We start from the raw sequence: 20,303 nt of genomic DNA on the forward strand, positions 1-20,303 counted from the left end.
TGTACAGAGTGCTTTCCTGCCAGCTCTACTCAGGGTGCTTCCGGCCTTCTGTGTCTGCCCAGTCACGTGGGGACCTTGTTAATGCAGATTCTGGTATAGTAGGTCTGGGCTTTCTAACGACCTGGTGCCTGTGCTGCTGGTCCTGGACACTCAGGGTAGCAGGTCAGGGCATGGTCTTCAAGTAGGGAAGAAGGATTCCTGCTACCGAGGCATCAGTGCCCTTGAGAATGCATGTGAATTGTCAATTGGTAGAGAAGTTTGCTTTGCAAACTCATTGGAAAACCATGTCTACTTTTTGTTAGAACGTTAAAAATTATGAAGAAAATGTTAGAATTATATATATGTTTGCTATAATTTATATTTTAAATTGCTTTGACATTTTTATAGAGAGCAAGTAAAAATGTTTCCTAATTTCTCCAAGTATTTACAGTTTTAATATATCTCACTTTAAAAAAGTCAGGATGTGAAAATCTGTATTTATATATATATTAGCAAAGCAAAACAGTGTTTTCTTTATAAGCAGAATCTTAAGTTTTTCAAATAGTAAGCTACCCTACATTATATAATAAATTTTTGAGATTCAAATTGCATTTTTTAATACTACTTTAAAGGAGCATAAGTAAGGACCGCCTATCTTAAATTAGCCAAGAAGGAATTTCTCCTAATGAGTACACAGATAGGGCGATGTGGGGGCTGCTGGCCTTTCTGCTGGAGGCTGCACTCTTGTGGTCCACGAGAGCCTCCCTTCACATCTTGGTTATTCCTAAATTCACTGACTGAGGTGATTTCAAACCACCCCCAGCTTCCCTGTTCTAGGCTCGATGCTGTGCGTTTGCTTTGCCCCCTCAGGTAGGATGCAGACGGTGGCTGTGGGTGAAGTTTGTGAAGCAGCAGGCCATCCTGCTCTCCCCTCCCTGTCTCAGAAAGAGGGGCCTGGCCATCTCCCCTCCTTCTGCTGGTCAGGTGGCTCTTGGTGCCAGTGCCCTGCCTTCGCTCTGGGCTGTTACAGGTGACAAGGGCTTCTCCCTACTCCCAAACTGGACCTGGATGCCTCCTGATTTGCAAAGCCCTCTACAAAGTGGTATTATTACTATTATTAGGAAATAGGTCAAGAAAAAGGGTTATGAACTGCTGATCAAAAGATCAAATGGTATTAATACTTAAATTGTGGACTCACTTTGACGATGTGGTTTAAGCATAGCAGCCAAGATGTGCCCAGGCTCTGGTCCAGAGAGGAACCGCCTCCAGTCCTGGTTACCCCGCACACGGCGCTGGTCATCAGATGTCTCTGATCTTCAACTTCTCGTCTGTAAAGTGCAAATTCAAGGGGAATTGTGAGGATTGAGTCAGACAGCCCATGGAGAGGGCTTAGCGCAGCGCCAGGCGTGGGGCCGAGCTCCTGCGTGGTAGCCGCCTCCTCTCAGCAGACCTCGAACTCACATTTCTTGTGTGCCACGCACTGTCTGAGACCTGAGCATGCAGAGGTGAACAAAGCCTGGTCTCACGGAGCTTGTATCCTGCAGGTGGGAGATGTTAGGAAACGGTACATGCCGTGATGAGAAAGAGCAGAGACTGTGGGCGCCGCGGGAGACCAGAGCGCCCGGGACGGCCTTCTCCTGCGATGTGCCGTTAAGGCTGGACCCACGATGATATGGCCTCCTCCTTCTTTTTTATGGGCTTCTCTTTATTTATCAAACTCTATTTGTGGAGATCAGTACCTGAAAATGTCTTTAGGAAGTAACTCTGCACATTATATTCTATATAATAAGCCTCAAACAAGTTACAGCTCCTGTTGTTTACAGTGCTATGAATAGAGTGAGTCAAATGATATAGTTGTTCTAAAGAATTTAAGTTTAAATCCTGAATTTGAATTCATAGAGTTAAAACCAGAGGGACGATGATTTTGATGTATCTTCTCCCTTTTATTTTCGCCAGCACGTAAGACTCTTCTTGATACAAATATAGCTAATTAGACAAAGACTCATCAAATAAAACGAGAATTTGAGCGCTCACTGTGTCAGGGAATAAAGACACATCAGGGAATAGGTAAACCAAGACCCTGCTTGGAGCTTACTTTCCAGGGATTTAGAAAGTCAGATCTCTAGCATTCGAGTCGCTTCTGAATTTTAGTAACATATTTAAATGGAATATTAAGAAACACCTTTCCAATAATTTTTCTCTTTAGGTAGCAGATCGTCTCTTTTCATCATTTGGTCAAGATATATTAGACGCTCTCTACTGGACAGCAACGGAGCCTAAAGAAAGAAAAAGAGCCCACATCGGGGTGATCCCTCATTTCCTCATGGCCGTCCTCTACGTCTGTATCCTTTCAGTCTTAACGGAGATTCCGGCAGTCAGTGCATGTTCCACAGCATCTCATGCGGTTCGCTGTCTCTCACATTTAAAGATGTGTGTGCGCGTGTGTCCTGGACACAAACGCAAAATGTCTGCTTCCCTTTGGGAAATGAGTTGTAACGGTAATCGCGAAGCAATTTAAGGAGCCTCGTTTATGCATGTTCCTTTGAACTGCTAAGAAAAAACCGTTCTGTGCTCAGTGTAACTGACGATGTGGAAGGATTTTTGATTGAAAGGACAGTGTTTATACATACGTCACATTTGTATGGATTTATGTAACTGTTTTATACTTACATAGGAATGTTTTTCAAGGTATCTGTAAGCCCATGAATTATTCTACTTCTATATACAGTGCATATAGAAGTAAAATTTAAAATTGGAGGAATTTGGGAGGTTTAATTCTCCTCCTGCACCCCCACCTTAAAGTGTTTCTTTTAGAGAGTAAAGACTTTATTTTTTACATATGTGTGTGTGTGTGTGTATATATATATATATATACATATATATATATGTTAATATACATAAGTATATATTATATGTAATACATTGTGTGTGTACCATTCATTTATAGTTACGCACACATGCATACCTACCCTGAAGTTCCACATGGGTCAGAACTCATTCACAGGAATGTGTCATGTGATTTTTTTCATACTGTCTCTGAAACAGTGATATTTAAAAGAATTGGCTTAATACTTGGAAAGTTAAGGGTCTAAGTGGGAAGATTTCTGTGAGAGTAAAAGCTTATTCCAAGTGTAATGGGATAAAACAGTTACTGTTCTGATTTAAATAAGCCGTTCTGTATGCAATATGAATATAATTCTGTAACTGTGTCATCTTAAAAAATGACGTTTATCAGACATTTCTTACTGTTTCATATTCCCCATCCCCTGAAGAGCTATAGAAGATCACTTCCAGATGAACTTTTACTTGGTATTCATTTTTATTTTAGAAAGCAAATTATATTAATTCAGAATGTATATTGATAAGTGTCTTCTTTCAATATATGCCATAACTTATTCAGTTTATTTAACAAAAATTTTAAGGGCCTGTTTCCCAAGTATTGTGCCAAATGCCAGAAATGCCAAAGACCTAGGAAGACCAAATTGGTCGTGTTCCAAGATTCACCATCTAAGTAGATGGATGCACAGAGGTTTATTTCTGCTTTGTTTGGTTCATACAGATAGTGTGCATCTTGATCCTGTCAAATTTATATCCACTAAGGCAACAGAGAAATTACAAAGATAATAAAATACGTAAGACTTGATTTAGAAAACAGTTATCTTTTTTCTGTTATTCATTTTGAAAATTGTATTATCTGTAGTATTATCTGTCAATATAATAATATGAAAAAAGACTTAAGTTTTTTTCCTTGACATCACTTACTGCTAGTTTTGCATGCAATTCTTATAATGGTTCAAGCAACAACTCTCAATGTAGCTTTTAATTCACACAACAAGTCACTGCTTACTATCATGATGTCTAATAATGTAAGTATGAGATTTTTATTGTACATTTTTGAGATTATACGGGCACTTTAACAGCAGTAATTCTGGATGGGATAAATTATTTTTTCTAAATGTTATTTATTCTTCAGGTAATTTTATATGTACTGTGTTCATTTTTAAAAGCAAACGTTTATAAAGATTCTATTTCTGTTTACTATTTCAGTTTGTTGAAATTAAAGGAAGTGTTTTCAAGAAGTTTGAAAAGAACAATCTTTTTCAAATGTCTAATAGTGGTATGTACAATTAGATTCTACCTGCAGCTTTGTGCAGTATTATTTCGCAATGTATTCTGAAACTCGATTGTCACATTTTCTGTGGGGCTCTGTTTGGCTTAAGCTGTGCTTTCTCTTACTCTCTCAACATCTTGACTGAGTTTGCATATCATCCTGGTTAATCCTGGTTATATTGCATTCTCAGAATGTTTAACATAATAAAAAATTGCAAACATTTATATAGTACCTTACTGTACTTTCCAAAACTTCTCATGAATCCAGAAATTTCTGTGTAGCAGATGATATTCCATTTTGTAGATGTGGAAACTAAAACACACAGAAAGTAATTTGACTTTGCCAAGGTCACTAAGCTACTGAGAGCAGCATTGTGACAGCTCAGACCCCTCATGAAGAAGGGCTGAGAGCTGAGCCACCCTGAAAAAGAAAGCACTGCATCTGACTGGAAAAAAAATGTAGGGAAGACACGTGGAAGATGCCAGCTCGCTAACAGACCACGGTTTAGCTGTCCAGTGAAAGCCCAAGTCATTTGCTGTAGAGTAACAGGGAAAGGTGGGAATAAGAAAAGAGAAGCCAAGACCATTTGAGAAGGGCTTAAAGGTGAAGTAGAACTTGCAGAGGGCCCTAGGGGTTCCCACAGTGGGAGGGCAAGGTGGGAAACGATAGCAGAACACGCACAGGCTATGGGATGACTTCCTGTATGTGATGGCTTCTGGCCCCAGCCCCCAGCGCTGCTCACACACACCCCGATGTGCCAGGCTCCCTGCAGGAACACACTTACTCTGTTTCCTTTCTCGATTACGTAGTCTCTTAGACTGTAATGAGAAAATAGCTTAGAAAGTGAAATGTATAAACCAGCTTTTAGCAGAAATTTACTTATTTGCTTATATTTAAATTCATTCAGACTAGGCTGAGAGTACTTACTAACTTACGATAAAAATATAATTATGAAACCTATTGTGGGGATTGTTTTTTCTCCCATATGCTATTTTACTAACACTCCCTTAACTAAAGGATTCATCAGGTCGGTGCTTACGCACTTACTGTTTACCAGATCGAAAATAGTCTGGAATACAGGGGTTTTGTATTATTACGTATTTTACTCTCTGCTTCTATTTCTCCTTCTTCTATAAAATGAAGACAGTTGTCATAGATCCCTTAAGACCATCGGGAGACTCTGACTCGATCTGAGCAGACTGATGTTTTGAATATTTTTTGAAGTTTGTAGAAAACTAATTTCCAAACTAGAATTTATGTCGGCAAAAGAAATGTCTTACAAATGTAGCGCCATTCTGTATATGAAATAGTGTATTATTTTACAGACTTTTCTGCATAACATAGTAGTTTTATCATGTTCTGACTAAAAGAAAATTGTTTTACATATGCACTACATTATTTATACGCACTATAGTATTTATATGTTAATTTTTTTCAGATATTAAGGAACGATTCACAAATTATGTGCTTTTGCTAATAGTGTGTCTGAGAAACATGGAACAGTTTTCTTGGAATCCAGGTAAGTAACTTTTAACAAATACAGTGGCCTCTGATTTTACTTTTGAACCAAAAATCATTCTTCTACATGGAATAAAATGAGTATTGCAGGAAACTTTAAAGCCTTCTAGCCGTTCCACTCTTCGGGTGTTAGAAAAACCCGTGTCTGTAGAACGGATTGAGTGTATCCCCTGTGGTGCGGCAGGATGTCACACGGTGTGCCCATCACATCCCTCGAACCACAGTGTCCCTAGAGCTGTGTACTCTAGGCGAGCAGACGCTGCTCAGCGCGGCAGCTTCTGCGCCTCTGTGTCTTAACTGTGGAGGGCTGTGCCTCCCGAAATACAGCCTGATTCTTTTTCATTTTAGGGGTGCACCAGAACTTTCGCTCTTTCCCAACATTGCTCTTTTGCTTATTCACTGCCTGTTAATTATCATTCTCAATAAGGGTAAATTCCAGAAATATAATATAAAGCAGTAAGTGGTTACGTGTCTACGTCTCTGCATTAGGGCTGACAGGACTTATTCGCTGCCTGTTAATTATTCTAAATAAGGGTAAATTCCAGAAATATAATATAAAGCATAAGTAGTTACGTGTCTACGTCTCTGCATTAGGGCTGACAGGAAGTTGTCACTGTTCCATGACTTCACCGTTGGGTGGCCAGCCGTCACTGGGCGTGTGTGCCATGTGGCACGGGAGGGAGGTGCTGGGTCACGTTAGGAGCCACAGGCTTCTAGAGGGAATTCCCAGGGGAGTGCAGCCCAGTGCGGCAATGCCGAAGGGAGCTTGCGGGGAACCATCGAGCTCAGGCACCTCAAGTCACATTTGTGTACAACTTTGTCCTTAAGAAACGAGATCACGTTTTGCATTTTATTTGTTACCCCCACGCCATGCATGTCATCGGCATTTAATAACTTCTCGTTAATTTATTTTGTTGCTAGTTTTTAAGTACTTGTGAAAAATCAGATGTAGGTATAAAATGAGAGGTACGAAATATTCTTGGGAAATATATTTCCAGAAGTTACTTTCTTGTAGAAACCATAAAATCAAATGGTGTATCTTCCAGTGGCTTGAGTTCTGATCTGAATAGACCCAATAGCTGCGTGACCTGTGGAGGCAAAGTCCCTGCTCCACACCACCCAGGTGCTCTGTGGTCTTGGGTTCGCGGTGTATAACTACGTCAGGTAACAGGGTGGCCACGGGAGGCAGAGTCGTGGCTGGTCCCAGAGGAGCCCACATGGGATCAGTAATTCCGAAACAGGGTTGTTGTCCCAAAGGACACTGTTCCCTAAGCCCACTGACAACTGGGTGTTTGAAGGCTTACTCTCATTGGTACTTACTTGGCTTTAAACAGATTATCTTAAGTATTTGTTATCATTATCGTGGTGGAGTATGGTAAAAGAAACATTTCTTGTTGGTGAATTTTTTATTCTTTTATTTTTTTAGTTTTTTTATTTTAACCTTTTTTTTTTTTTTTCCCAAATTAAAGTACCGTTTATGGATGCTTGTCCTAAATTCCCAAAATTATGAATAACAAAAATAGTACCAGCTCTTTTGTGTGCCAGGCACACTGCTATACATTTTACATCATTATCTTATTTAATTCTCATAATGGTGAAGTATAGATACTTTTGTAGATAAGAAAACTGGAACTTAGATCATTAAGAAACTTGCCCAAGGTCATATAGCCAGTTAGGGGCAGAGCTTGTGTTCAGAGTGGTTCCCTTATTCCCGAAACCTCAACCTGATGTCACACTCACGAAAACTGCGTTGTCAGGTGTCCAGCCCCAGCTGCAGTTTCCCACCCCAGGTCCTGAGCTGCCATAGGTTGTCGTCCACATTTCCAGTTTTCTTCTTGTTCTGTCCATTTTTATATCCTTCTCCAAGGTCTTAGGAGGTTATCCGTTTGCGTTTTTTATCAGGCATTTGGTACTGCACTAACGTTTTAATAAAATGTACAGGTGAGCAAATTTGACAGATTACATCTGTATGATGGAAATAACTATATCTTTGCTGTAGTGATCAAAGAGAGAAAAAAGTGTTCAGATGACTTAAGCAGTTTCCCTACTACTATTTACTGTCACACTGAGGCAGCTGTAGAGTTCAAGGATTTTCTAACAACCCTGCTTCATTAGTCATTCCACCTGGAGTCCCATGTTGGCTCCAGGAAGAGAGGCACTGTCCACCTCTGTGTCTTCCCCTCAAATAGAGCGTGTCACAGAGAAAACAGAGGATAAATATTTGTAGAATGAATTATCCTTTAACTTGGTAAAATATGTCTCCTTTGATAATTAATTGAATGCTCGTTCTCTGTTATCATTTACTGCAAATATTATAGTCTTGCCTTGTGGATTTCAGAGTTCTGTGGTACCCCGTGGTATTATGAATTCTGTTTCTATTAAGTGATTTAATTGTCTCTCTTTTCCCATACTTTATAGATCATCTCTGGGTGTTATTTCCAGATGTTTGTATGGTGATCGCATCAGAAATTGCTGTGGATATTGTAAAACATGCCTTTATCACCAAGTTCAATGACATTACTGCAGATGTATGTATTAAAAGCAATTCAGTGTTTGATGTTGACTTACGATACTTAATGTTATAAATCTGTAGAGTAACAAGTTTAGGCTTATTGCATTTATGAAGGTAATAGAGTACTATTTCTTTAAAGTTAGAATTATAATTCTAAATTTCTAAAAATTATTACATTACTGGAAGTATAATATTTCATTTTTAAACAGTTCTGGGTCCACACTTCTGGGTGGAGGTATAGATTTGACTAGTAGTTGAGGTCAGAGTTTCACTAACTCACAATTCGTATAAACTGTTAATGCTATCATCATCTGTTTATGTAAACTTTTAAAAATCACATTGTTTCTATTTAAAACAGACTATCAAAACTTTTCTCTCTGGCTAGATTTTTAAGTACTGTAAAGTTAAAATTTGATTTTTCTCTGAGATTATGAATAGGTCTGATAAGTTTTAGAAGACAGGAGCTTTATTTTTTCTGGTGAGAGTTTGATGAAACTGAGAAATTTGTTTAATATTATAAGCACACATTCTGTAGAATTTCCAGAAATAGACACATGACTACAGGCTCGCGTGTGAGATGTAAGCGAGTTTTCTAGTACATTCCTCATTCCTTCATCAGAACAGTAATTTCAGCAGTTTTCTAGATTTTATTTGGGTTTTGCTTTGTCTTGCTCTTCTACTGATTTAAAATCAAAAGCAGGTTCAACTGCTACAATATGATGATTACGAATTTCTGAATGCTTTAATATACTTGAATAAATTATAATTCTACACTTTTTTGTAAAGCACTGATAAACTAATTTCACCATTTAGTCTCTTGGCTTCCTCAATGCAGAATGATTCCTTTGTATGGCATAATTTAATCTGCATTTGAAGTCAAAATTGAGGCTGTTTTACCCTGTTGCAGGAAAACAGAGAAACACCACCCAAATGTCTCCTTGGGTATTAAGACCTTTCTCTGGTTAATTGTTAAACATTTTCATCTACAAAGTATAAGTCTTTCCACATTATTTATTTGCACTATATTACTTAATATTGCATTCTTATTTGTTTTTAGGTCTACAGTGAATACAGAGCCAGCCTTGCTTTTGACCTCGTTAGCAGTCGGCAGAAAAATGTGAGCATTACATCAAAGGCATAATCTGAAATTAACTGACGGTGGTTTAATTTAGGACAGAGTATTATTTAAGGGAAAGCTGCATAAACTTCATACTTATCTCTGTTCTTGACACTAAACGTTTAAAAATTAATAAAAATAATACTAACACTTACCTAAATAGGGTATAATTTTTACGTCATTGTAACAGTTATGCAACTTTGTTTAAAACTTCTTATGACTATTTAGGTTTCCACATCATTTTACTAAATGACGTAATAGGATGCCAGGCTCTATTCTTGCTCCAAACCTCACCTCTTTAGAAGGTATGCTGATGACGAGTGAATAGTACTATTATAAATGCCGTTTAAATCCCATAAATCTTTTTCTGCTTCCCCTGTCTAGGCCTATACCGATTACAGTGACTCTGTGGCACGGAGGATGGGCTTCATCCCTCTCCCACTAGCTGTTTTAGTAAGTCCGTACCTGCTGCTTTTTTTAATGATTCGATAGCCATCATTATAGAATCTTAATAAATGGATTATCAATAAGTTTGTTTCAGAAGGACTTGATATAAAAATGAGAAGTAAATGACTTGGAAGGAAATTTTGTTTTAAATTATGGCATTATCCTTTTGGAATTTGAGCCATCCAATAGATAAGTGATATTAAGGAACTTTTTATGTAACGGCTTGTCTAATAATGAGGATACTCTTTTGCTTATTCATTTAGCAAAGATTTTTTTTTTAATGGAAATACCTGGCAGTAAACATTGCCGTGAGCACTGTAACACATATTGGTACAAGTATAAGTTGATCTAGTTCTAACAGGCAGTATGATAGTATTATGGAGCAATTTTAGTTTTAGGAATTTATCCTGAAGAAATAGTTATAAGAGGCACATGAAGATTTATAGGCCAGGTTATACATTACAGTGACATTTATAGTAGTAAAAATTTGGAAACATGAAGTAGGTTAAAAAAATTATCATATGCTCAAATGAAGAAATATTCTGTATTCGTTTTGCAAAGGTTTTACAATGAAAATTTCTACACTTCAGGAAACATATGCATATATATTTTAAATAATAGCACCAAAATTTACTAAATCAACTAAAAACAAAGTCATCAACTTTCAAATTCTTAGTGAATCGCTCAGAAGAGCCTTGTAAGCAGTTACTAGCCGTGTCAAGCTGTACTAGTGTTCATTAAGAGGGCTTGCTGGCTGCACTTGCATTCGATTATATTCCGTACTGGCTGCCTGTTCTCACATCTGCACAGACGCAGCCCTCTCTGTGCCAGAGGTCATCCAGAGTGCTGCTCCCTTAAGCCAAGCCTCGTGGAAATCAACCAAGAGGCGGATAAAGGAGTCATCAGTCGTACCGACTGTATTTCAGACCAGCTTGCCTGACTTTTTTTGAGGGTAGATGATTAATAGATTTAATGTTATTTAAATTTCAGTGTGACTCCCCAGATAACCACATCCTAAATGTTTTCAATTATATTAGTAGTTTATTATATAATGTAGCTTTCTTTTGCTTGGGAAAAGGAACTCCTAGAATTTTGGGAAAATGGAGGATTCTAAAGAGTAAAATAATTGTTTATTTAAGGTTTAAGAGATTGATAAAATAGAACATTGACTTTTTCTTCATTTGTTTTCTACAACTAGAATCATGATACACATCATACAGTGTGAGGATAAACCTACATAGCCTGATTTTTGTTTAAAAGGATCGGTTAGATGATTGGATTTAAATGTGGCCCTGCTTTGCCAAATAATAAATGTCTAGTAACTTATTTGCCAGAAAACTCTATTTATGTTTAGTATGAATTTTTTAATTTAGCGTTTAAAGATTTTCTTTAAATGAATTTTTATGATTATTATACCAAAAGATTTAAGCTTAATTAATTGATTAACAAAACACTTGTGGAAAACCTCCTATATTTTCTAAAGGAATATATAGTTATGCAGTGATCTAGTGGGTTGTTTTTACTTTTTTTTTTGCTTTTCCCACAGAGCTCCAAAGTGACACCATAGCTTTGGCAAACACCTAAGAGATTTGAAGAGTATACCGAGGCCTCAGTTATTAATTCTTTAATTAAGGCCCAAGAATGTCATTGCTTACTTCTAAATGTTACCTTACACCCTAAAATGAATTCATGTACAGAAAGAGTAAAAGAAATCATGTATTAGGTTTCATGGAAATTAACCTTTGGATGTGTGTATCTTAAAGTTACCTAATAATATACCAGATAAAAATGAAGTCACTGATGCCTTAAACGTGATCATCGGTTGGCCTTTCATGTTAGCAGATAAAGCCCTAGTGCCACGTTGGTTTCCATCAGAAGGCGTTGTACAGTGGGGAAATGATGAGGACTCCGTGAGCGTTTTCTCACAGTGACACGTTATTTGACACGTGACAGTCCATTATTCCCTGTCGCCTCCTAATTGTTCTTCATTAGCAGCATTTAAAGAAATATTGTTTAAAATGTATCTCATGTTTATTTAAGAGACCCTAAAGAACTCTTCCATCTGATAACATTCCTAGATAAGGTCAGTCATTTTCCCTGATTTTCCATTTCCACGTAGCAGATACCGTAGCCCCTAACATAGGTTCCCCCCGCTATCAGAATGCAGAGCGTTTCTGTGAAACCTCATATGCTGTGATGCTGTAAGTCGAAGAAGCAGTTACTGTTAATTTATCTGTCTTTACTTCGTTCACCACAATCAAAATGCTTAATTACACCCAGTTTTACACTAAACGACAACCTTTGAGTTGTCTTAGGCTTTTCCGATACCACAGGACACAGTCTGGCTAACAGATGCACAGAGTAAATCAGGACAAAGCACAAAGGCGCACAGGCACGGTTCACAGCTCACAGGCACGGTGGTGGCTTGAGGCCGAGATGCCGAGTGCGGTGCCCAGGCCGGGAGGTCGGCTCGGCCACTCTTGCTGCTTAGGGCGTGAGCTGCCTCTGTAATGCCTGCTGCAAATCAGGCGCTGGACGCTATTTTCGCGTTTCACCTTTTCTAGTAGAAGCGAACTTCCGAAAAGTGGGGGATACCTGTATATGGGCACATTATGAAGCTGAAGCTGTAATATATAAATATTTTCTGGTGACAGATCCCACCAGACTTATTCAGCAAACTTCCAAGGATAATGCTTTTATTGCTATATTTCTGTGAGATAAGAAAGAAAATAAGTATTTAACCATAACTGTCCAAAAGAGACAAAATTTCCGATCAGTACATAATTGATTTTGTAATAGTATTTAGTTTTGTTCACATAGTACAGACCTCTTAAGATTTTCTTTTCTCTGTGCTCTCTGAGGGTCCCTGGGGGTTCTTAAAAAGAATCGAGGAACAAAGGACGATAAAAGCAGGAATAAGGGAAATGCCCGCTAAATGGTTCTAGCTCTGGTAGGGACACATGTAGCACGATGAAAGAGTTTGTATTTCCAGAATAATTCTTTATTTTCTAAATCAGCTGAGTTGCATCTCCATTAGGTACACGTAAACGTGATTCATGAGCTAGGTGTGTAGTGTCTGACCTCAGTGGCCAGCATTAACATCCTAGATTGACTCGAATAATCCACATCTACCACAAAAAGCTTCATAAGCTGCCACAGTTCAGTACGAATCAGCCAATCTAGAACTGCTTACTTGGATCAGACAGAGGCCACAGATGTGTGCCCAAAGTGTTAAAATCAGCATAGAGAACTTGATTTAAATATTAACTAATAACTCTGTGGTTGTGTGTTTTGTTTGTGTGTTTTGTTGGTTTGTTTCTGGTAGCTCATCAGAGTTGTAACAAGCTCAATTAAAGTACAAGGAATCCTGTCATATGCCTGTGTCATACTCTTCTATTTTGGGTAAGATGAACTATTCTTGACTATGTTTTGGGTTATACGGTAGAGCATAAATGCAAGATGTAATGGGCATTAATAGCAGCCACGTCCCACCGCACCGCTCAGGCTGTCCCTGGGGCCCCCTCGTCAGCCTCCTCCAAGCGTGTGCGTGACTCAGCTCAGCTCCGTCCAGTTAAGCACTCCGCTCTGCGGTGCTGTCAATCGCACCTTAGATTTTATTTTAATCTTTAGTGAAATTGTTTACTTCAAGCCCTTTTTTGCTTAGGATTAAAGCTTCACCTATATTTTCTTTTATAAAATAAGATCTGCCATTACGTTCAGATAATTTCCTGTGTTCAGAAGCTTCTGAATTGCTACTGTGTCGGCACATTGACGATTAGCATACAGCAGGCCCGTGACATACAACCCGCAGAAGACGTAGAAATGGAGAGCTCTGCCTGTGGCTGCCGAACTTCTATCTGCACCTTTGTTGGTCTCATGAAGCTTAGTCTCTGGTCGGGGGAGAGAAATGGTCAGAAAATAACTATAAAATGGTGATTTTGCTGTTGTTAGTTTGCTTAAGAAGTGAATTTATGATAAAGTAGCCCAGCCCAGCTTTAGATGTATTTACTTAAAAAGAAAAAAGGGACCCTGTCCCCACCCTGGCTTCAGTCGTGCCTGAGGGGTTAGGCCTGGAGCGAGGTCTGTGCGATGCCAGGACTGGGTATCTCCAGAGCAGGGACGTGGGGAGAGCGTAAACGTGGCGGTAGTAACTTCGGCTGTGGAGTCACGCGGCACCTCCCCCTAGACATCAGAGACGCCTGTGTTCACCCGCTTTCCCATTTTGAGTATGTTCCCTGCATTGCTCTCTGCCTGTTGCCTGGCACGTGACAGGTTCTCCGGAAGTTTCTGTGGCAGGAACAGTCACTCCTGCTTGTCGGCACCGAGCACCGTGAGTCGGGAGTACGCTTCCCACGCCTTCCGTGCCGAGTTCAGGTGCTGCAGCTAATTTCAGCCTCCTCAGTGGGCACGGCCCAGAGCCAGGGGCCGCTCCGGTGCCGGTCTAGGGACCAGCCGAAAAGGAGACAAGTACCTGCCTTGTGTCACTCAAATTCTAATGGGAAAACAGACAATAACCAGAAAAGCAAATCACTAGAACGTGACAGTTGGTAGGAAGCGTCAGGTGTAGGGAGACAGAGTGACGGAAGCGGTGGCCTCAGAGCGGGCGGCAGGGCCTCTCTGGCGAGCTGACACTTCAGTGGAGACGGCACGGAGCAAGGGAGAAAGCCATGCAGGTGCCTGGGCAGAGAGCGGGCTCGGCAGGGGGCCCGGGACAGGCCCGATGCGAGGACCGGTGGGGCATCGGGGCGGCTGGAGCACAGAGGTCCAGGTGGAGTGTGTGGGAGGGGACCTGGCTGTGGGGGCTGGGGGGCCAGGCTCCAGCCCAGAGGGAAGGTGAACCCCCGGAAGGTTCCGAGCAGAAGAAAGCTAGATCCTCTGGCTCCCTGCCAGGCCCACCCTGGCTGCTGTGCAGAGAATGGACTGGAGTGTGGCGAGCAGAGCAGCAAAAGCCAGGCCTGGAAGTGTCACGGCCATTGCAGGCAAGGTGACTGTGGCTGGAATCGGAGGGGCAGCAGCGGGCGGTGAGGAGTTGTCAGCCGGGTGTAAGTTTTGAAAGTGGAGCTGGACAGGGCGCGCTCGCTGATGCATCGATTGGACGTGAGGGGTGAGGAATGAGAAGAATCACAGAGTTCGGGGCTCAGCAGTTGGGGTAATGGGGCGCCACGTGCTGAGCCGAGGGAGCCCGTGAGATATACTCATGGGTTTTGTTTTGATTTGTGGAGGGTTGCGGTTGGAATCAGGGTCCTGGTTTGGATCTAGGAAGTGTAAAATCCCAGTAGACATCCCCTGGGCCTGCCAGGAAGCGGAAGGTGTGAGTCAGGCGTTTCCGGCTGGGGGCCGAGTGGGGGGCAGAGTGCGGGGCATAGTAGGGGGCGTGTGTGCCGGTGGCAGGGCCCCAGTTCTGCACTGCTGGGAGTGAAGAGCCTGGGGCAGTGACCGCGGCCTGCCAGGCCCCTCCTCACCTTGCCCCCTCTGACCTGTAATGTTATTGCCAGGATTTCATCTCAGAGTTGAGACAGCACCCTCTGCTGCTTCACTCACCGAAAAACCGGCAGGGAGGTCCTTGGTACCGTGTCATTTAAGGGCCCCATTGTGAAGAGATTCCAATGTGAAGGTTTGGGGTTTTTTTCCCCCAGAGTTTTCAACAGATTTGTGTCAAATACCTAAAAGTGTTATGTACCTTTGGGCCTGGAAATCCCCCTTCTGAAATTGTAACTACCTAGAAATTCTTTTAAGGAAATACAGATTTAATATAAGTTTTCCTAATCAGAAATTTTTAAATTAAAAAAATATTCAAAATAATCTATTCAAAAACTAAGGGCTTTGGGGGGCTTTGTTTTATGATAACCCATACAGTGAAATATTATAGGTTTATTAAAATAATGTCACTGAAGAATGTTAACTGATGGGAAAAAATATTTGTGATATATTGTTTTTTAAAACAACAGTGATGATGATAAAATAACAGAATTGGGTGACATTTCTGTGCACTGAGCACCGTTCTGAGCACCTTACCAGAATCTTCTCCTGTATTGATTGACAGGTTAAGAAACTCACTCAGGTCCACATAGCTTCTGAGCAGTGGAGTCAGAGTTTGAACTCACACACTTGGCCCCCCGAGTCTGTGCCCTGGCTCAGAACTCCAGTCCCTTATTGCCTTGTAAACGAGACCCCATTCAGAACAGCAGAAGACAGATGGGTGTGTGCTCACGGCCGGACGGCCGAAGGCAACACGCCGGGTGTGCTCGTGATGAGCAGCCGGCTGTGGAATCACACGTTATTTTATGTCTTTGTTCATCTGCATTTACTAAATATGTTTGTTTTGTCATAAGAGAATAAATGTTAAATAATTTGGAAGGTAAAACTTCTACGTGGTAGAAGAAGAAAATAAATGTTAACTAGTTAGAAGATATAACTTTTAAATGGTATAAGTTCTTATAGTGAGAACTAAGAAATTTATCACAGATTTCCCGGCACCATAAAGAAGCCTCAGGAAAGTCAGGCTTTGCCTTTGTGTCTGAGGCCCCGGCCCTGGCCCCGGACCCACCTCCCTTCACCACGCCCCGCCCCTCCGGGTACAGGTGGCCTGTTCCTGACTGAGGTGAGCCCCAGCAGAGGCTGGCTGTCTCCTTCTGGTTTCAGGTTGATATCCCTGAAAGTGCTTAACAGCGTCGTGCTGCTGGGAAAGTCGTGCCAGTACGTGAGGGGGGCCAAGATGGAGGAGAAGCTGTTCGACCCGCCCCCCAGCAGCGCGCCCGGCAAGCCGTCCAGCAAGTCGCAGAGCAAACGCAAACCCTCCCAAGGTAGGTTGGGGTCTTCCCAGCGCTTCTCGGCTTCATTCTCTGAAGAGTCAGTTGACTGACTCCCTAGTGAAAGAAAATCGGTTGCGTCAGTGTTTAGCAGATACTTTCAAGATTTGATTTCACTTCGCTTAGTTGTTATTTCTAATGTTTCTGTTCAGATCTAATGCGGTTTTTACATTCATTCATTGTTCAATAGATGATCAGTGAGCACCTGTCACGTGGGGATAGACAGTGAAAAAAGGCAGAGCTTATTCTAGGTTGTCAGGGAGAGAGGAAGAAAGCCAGTCCTGAACGTGCGTGTGTCGGGTGGCAGCGAGCGAGTGCTGCGGAGGGGACCAGAGCGGGCTGCGGGAAGGGAAGCCAGGGACGAGCAGCCAGCACCTCCCTGGGAGGGGCGTCCCAGGCAGAGTGGCGCGTGGGGGGACAGCAGGGACCGGGGAGGCCCAAACTGAATCTAGGAGGCTGCAAAAAGGTGGGATCAGAAGATGGGTGGAGAGGGCACCTCAGGGAAGGGACCAGCACGAGCCAAGCCCCAGAGGCCTGAGGAAGCGTTCAGAGAACTGGCAGCTCCGTGCTCCAGGAGTGGGGCTGGCTCTGGCGAGGGCCAGGGGAGGAGACCAGCTGGCCGGAGCCGTCCGAAGGGAGGGCACGCTCAGGGGAAAGGGAAATAAAAACTCGCGTCATCACTGGAAGTGTTTTTGCATTATAGAGAACACGTAGGTACTGTTGCTGACGGTCCAGCTAACTGGAAGTTGGCACTGGGTCCCTACGTATCCTGAATGCTAGGCTCCTTCAGAGCGTTAAGAAAGTAATAAGCGTCAGACTTGCTCGCAGGGGCCTCCAGGCTAATGGGAGATTAACCTTTAGGACACTGCATCTCAGGGCCGCCGGCTCCCGAGCCTCGTCTAAGAAGTGCACTTCAGATGAGCGAGTGTGTATTGGGGTCTTGGGGGTCAGGGGACCACATGCCAGAAGCCATTCAGGAAGGTATGTCAAGTCAGGCAGCTCAGGCCCAATCGGAGGACGAAAAGAGGGACTGACTCTCAAGACAGCGTCACGTCCATTGTGTTTGAAAAGCAGCCGAAGACAGAAGCCGGGTCAGGGCAGCAGGGCGGCAGGAGGGAGGGGTCGCCAAGGACGGCGAGCGCGCCGTCGCCTCCATCGTGGGAACGGTTTTGGCAGCCGTGTACGTGCGTCAGCACGCATCAGATCGCTCATTTTACGCGTGCACGGTCTGCGGTGCGTCCTTTTTCCCTCACTGATGCTGCTCCTCCAAGGACCGAGTGTCTGATTCAGGGTCCGGTGGGTCCAGGCCCCAGCCCAGCTGTCCCCTAGGCCGGGCTTCAGGACCCCAGTGGCCCAGAGTGAACGTTCGGGTTTTGTTTGTTGGTTTGTGTTTACCTCGGTTTTGAGCGCTCAGTCTGGCTGAAGTGACCACACATAACAGCGACTCCACGCGTTAGCGTCCACCAGCCCTGAGCTCTGACGGTGGGAGCTCCCGTCAGTACTTCCGGTCTGGCAGTCGCCATATAGGACTTCGTCGTGTGGGAGGGGGTTTGCCCTTAGGAGTTCTGATGGTTCCAAAATTGGGTGATGGCGTTACTTGTGTGATGTGGTCCACGTCATAGCCCTGCTATGAAAGTTTTGATTAAACAAATGGCATCACCTCTGAGTTTCATTATACGTTACGGCTGCTTTTACAGCGTGCTTCACCGTTGTCATTTACACTTTCTTCCAGTATCACTTTGTTGGTGAGCTCGTATTTATTATAAATTGGGAGGAAATCCTTTTCTAATTAAAGGATCTATTTTTCCACAGAAGAAAACCTGTCTGCCTCAGTTACCAGCCAGCCTGTCCATCAGAAGGAAAACGTCATACCCTTACTCGTGACGAGCAATTCCGATCAGTTTTTGACAACTCCAGATGGTGATGAGAAGGACATAACGCAAGAAAACTCTGAATTAAAACACAGATCCTCAAAGAAAGATTTGTTGGAGATAGACAGGTTCACAATCTGCGGAAACCGGATTGACTGAATTCTGAGGCTCCCTGTGCTGAGCGCCGAGGCCTGGGGCAGCCAGGCTGTGCTACCGGGACAGACAGATGCTAAAAGTGGCACTTAAATATTTATTTAAAAACTTAAATTATTAACGGAAAGCAAATCTTAATATCTTTCTTCCAGTAACGTGGTCTGGCTGAAGGTCAGGTCACGGGACAGCAGCGACCTCCGGCCTTGACTGTCTGGGAATTTCCTTCTGCTCGGAGAAGCAGCGGTCACTTCCGGGCCTGACGGGGACAACCTCAGAATCACTTTTGCTCTGTCAGTTCGTGCTTCCAGAACATCGATTTCTGCCTCAAGGTCTCTTGGGTATGAGGATACATACCTGGAAAACTGTGAAGCTTCTACCATGACTTTACCTTCCTGTCTCATACTGTTTTCACAAACAGTTTTCATACTCTACTTCATCTGCCAAAGCGTTAAAAAAAAATAATTACACTTAAGTCAAGATAAATGTTCTTACCACCAGAATTATCCTTGAAGATGTATCTGAATTAATCAGAATAAAAGGCTACCTTAAATAAACGATGAGTAATAGTAGCATTTTATAGAAAAAGAAACGCCCTAAGCCAGTTTGTCTATTTAAAAAATATTAATTAATGAAGGTTATGCATCCTTAAGAAAATGTTTCATAATTTTCCAGTTTACTCTTTTAAAGTAAAATGTAAGCTGTGTATTGTTTAATTGCAGTGGATAAAGTAAAAATTTCCTGGCAAAAAGGTACTTTTTATACCGAAAAAGCAGAGCAGTGTTAACTTTAATGTATAGTTAACTGGTTTTACTGTAAAACTAATGGCTTCAGAAATTGTTACAGTTAAAAGGATTTGGTGTTGAATAGGCTGAAGAATTGTCAGTGTACAAAATTCAAAGATGTCGTCTGTAACTAGGCTTTTAAGTAACGATTTTAAAGTGAAAATTCTGAGTGGCTTGGGCAGCATCATCTTGCTTGGGCAGCATCATCTTGCTTGGGCTTATAAAACGCATTATCTTTCTGTCTGGAGTGCCAGGGGGTGTGCCCGTGCCCGGGGCAGGGTCTGTGTCCTGTGGGAGAGTGCCTGTGTGGGGAGGTGTGACTGTCAGGTGTACCTGAGCTGGGGGCGCAGAGAGAAAGTAAACGGAGTGTGTGTGGCGTGTCGCTGGCTGTCTGGGCATGGGAAGGCGTTTGCGTATGGATGTTGGGAACAGCCGTTAAAAGGTGCTTTTTGGTTTCGTTTGAGATCAAGATTCTGTTTCGTCTTAATTACTAGTTTGTGGCCTGTATCATAGGACAGGTTATTTTCCACCACATTTTATCTTGAGAAACCTTTCTGCATTTTTATAAAAATTTTACAACATCTAATTTCAGAGTGTCCAGATGTCACTGGTAACTGTTATTTCTTTTGATGTTTTCATTTTAAAGCTCAGCTCCTGTCCTGATATTGCGGGCATATGACATGCAGAGGTACATTTTAGGGGATTTGTCTATTTCCTCGGTGAAACAAAAGCAAGCTATAATGCACTGGCTGTTTATTTGAACTACGAAAGTGAATTTTAATGTTTCGCATTGACTAAAGGAATCTGAAAATTAATGTTCACATAGGACAAAAGATGAAACTGTATTACAAAAATGCGCTTGTAAGACCGTGAAGTATCTTAAGTTAAAAATGAAAAGACTTAATTGCTTCGTGTATGTTTCGATGAAGCCCCATTTTAGAATTTTTTTTTTTTTTACATCTTCTCCACCGAAAGAACAGTGTCCACGGTGAATGGGGATAGTT

The 20,303-nt window shown here is 42.0% G+C and overlaps 1 protein-coding gene across 3 annotated transcripts in view; it reads left to right on the forward strand.

Annotated features, from left to right (window-relative positions):
• TAPT1 (transmembrane anterior posterior transformation 1) overlaps positions 1-19,071 on the forward strand; it is a 42,862-nt gene extending 23,791 nt beyond the window's left edge. For all 3 annotated transcript variants that reach the window (XM_025051780.1, XM_015594997.2, XM_025051779.1), the window contains 10 exons: positions 2,186-2,321; positions 3,748-3,845; positions 4,027-4,096; positions 5,529-5,609; positions 8,027-8,136; positions 9,178-9,237; positions 9,622-9,690; positions 13,010-13,086; positions 16,327-16,487; positions 18,306-19,071. In XM_025051780.1, coding sequence (XP_024907548.1) covers positions 2,186-2,321; positions 3,748-3,845; positions 4,027-4,096; positions 5,529-5,609; positions 8,027-8,136; positions 9,178-9,237; positions 9,622-9,690; positions 13,010-13,086; positions 16,327-16,487; positions 18,306-18,523 — 1,080 coding nt within the window. In that variant the 3' untranslated portion in view covers positions 18,524-19,071. The remainder of the gene's footprint in view (positions 1-2,185; positions 2,322-3,747; positions 3,846-4,026; positions 4,097-5,528; positions 5,610-8,026; positions 8,137-9,177; positions 9,238-9,621; positions 9,691-13,009; positions 13,087-16,326; positions 16,488-18,305) is intronic.
• The last annotated feature ends 1,232 nt before the right edge of the window (positions 19,072-20,303 follow it).

This window comes from Pteropus alecto, unplaced genomic scaffold (genome assembly GCF_000325575.1).
Source record: "Pteropus alecto unplaced genomic scaffold, ASM32557v1 scaffold5, whole genome shotgun sequence".
Taxonomy (NCBI): domain Eukaryota; kingdom Metazoa; phylum Chordata; class Mammalia; order Chiroptera; family Pteropodidae; genus Pteropus; species Pteropus alecto.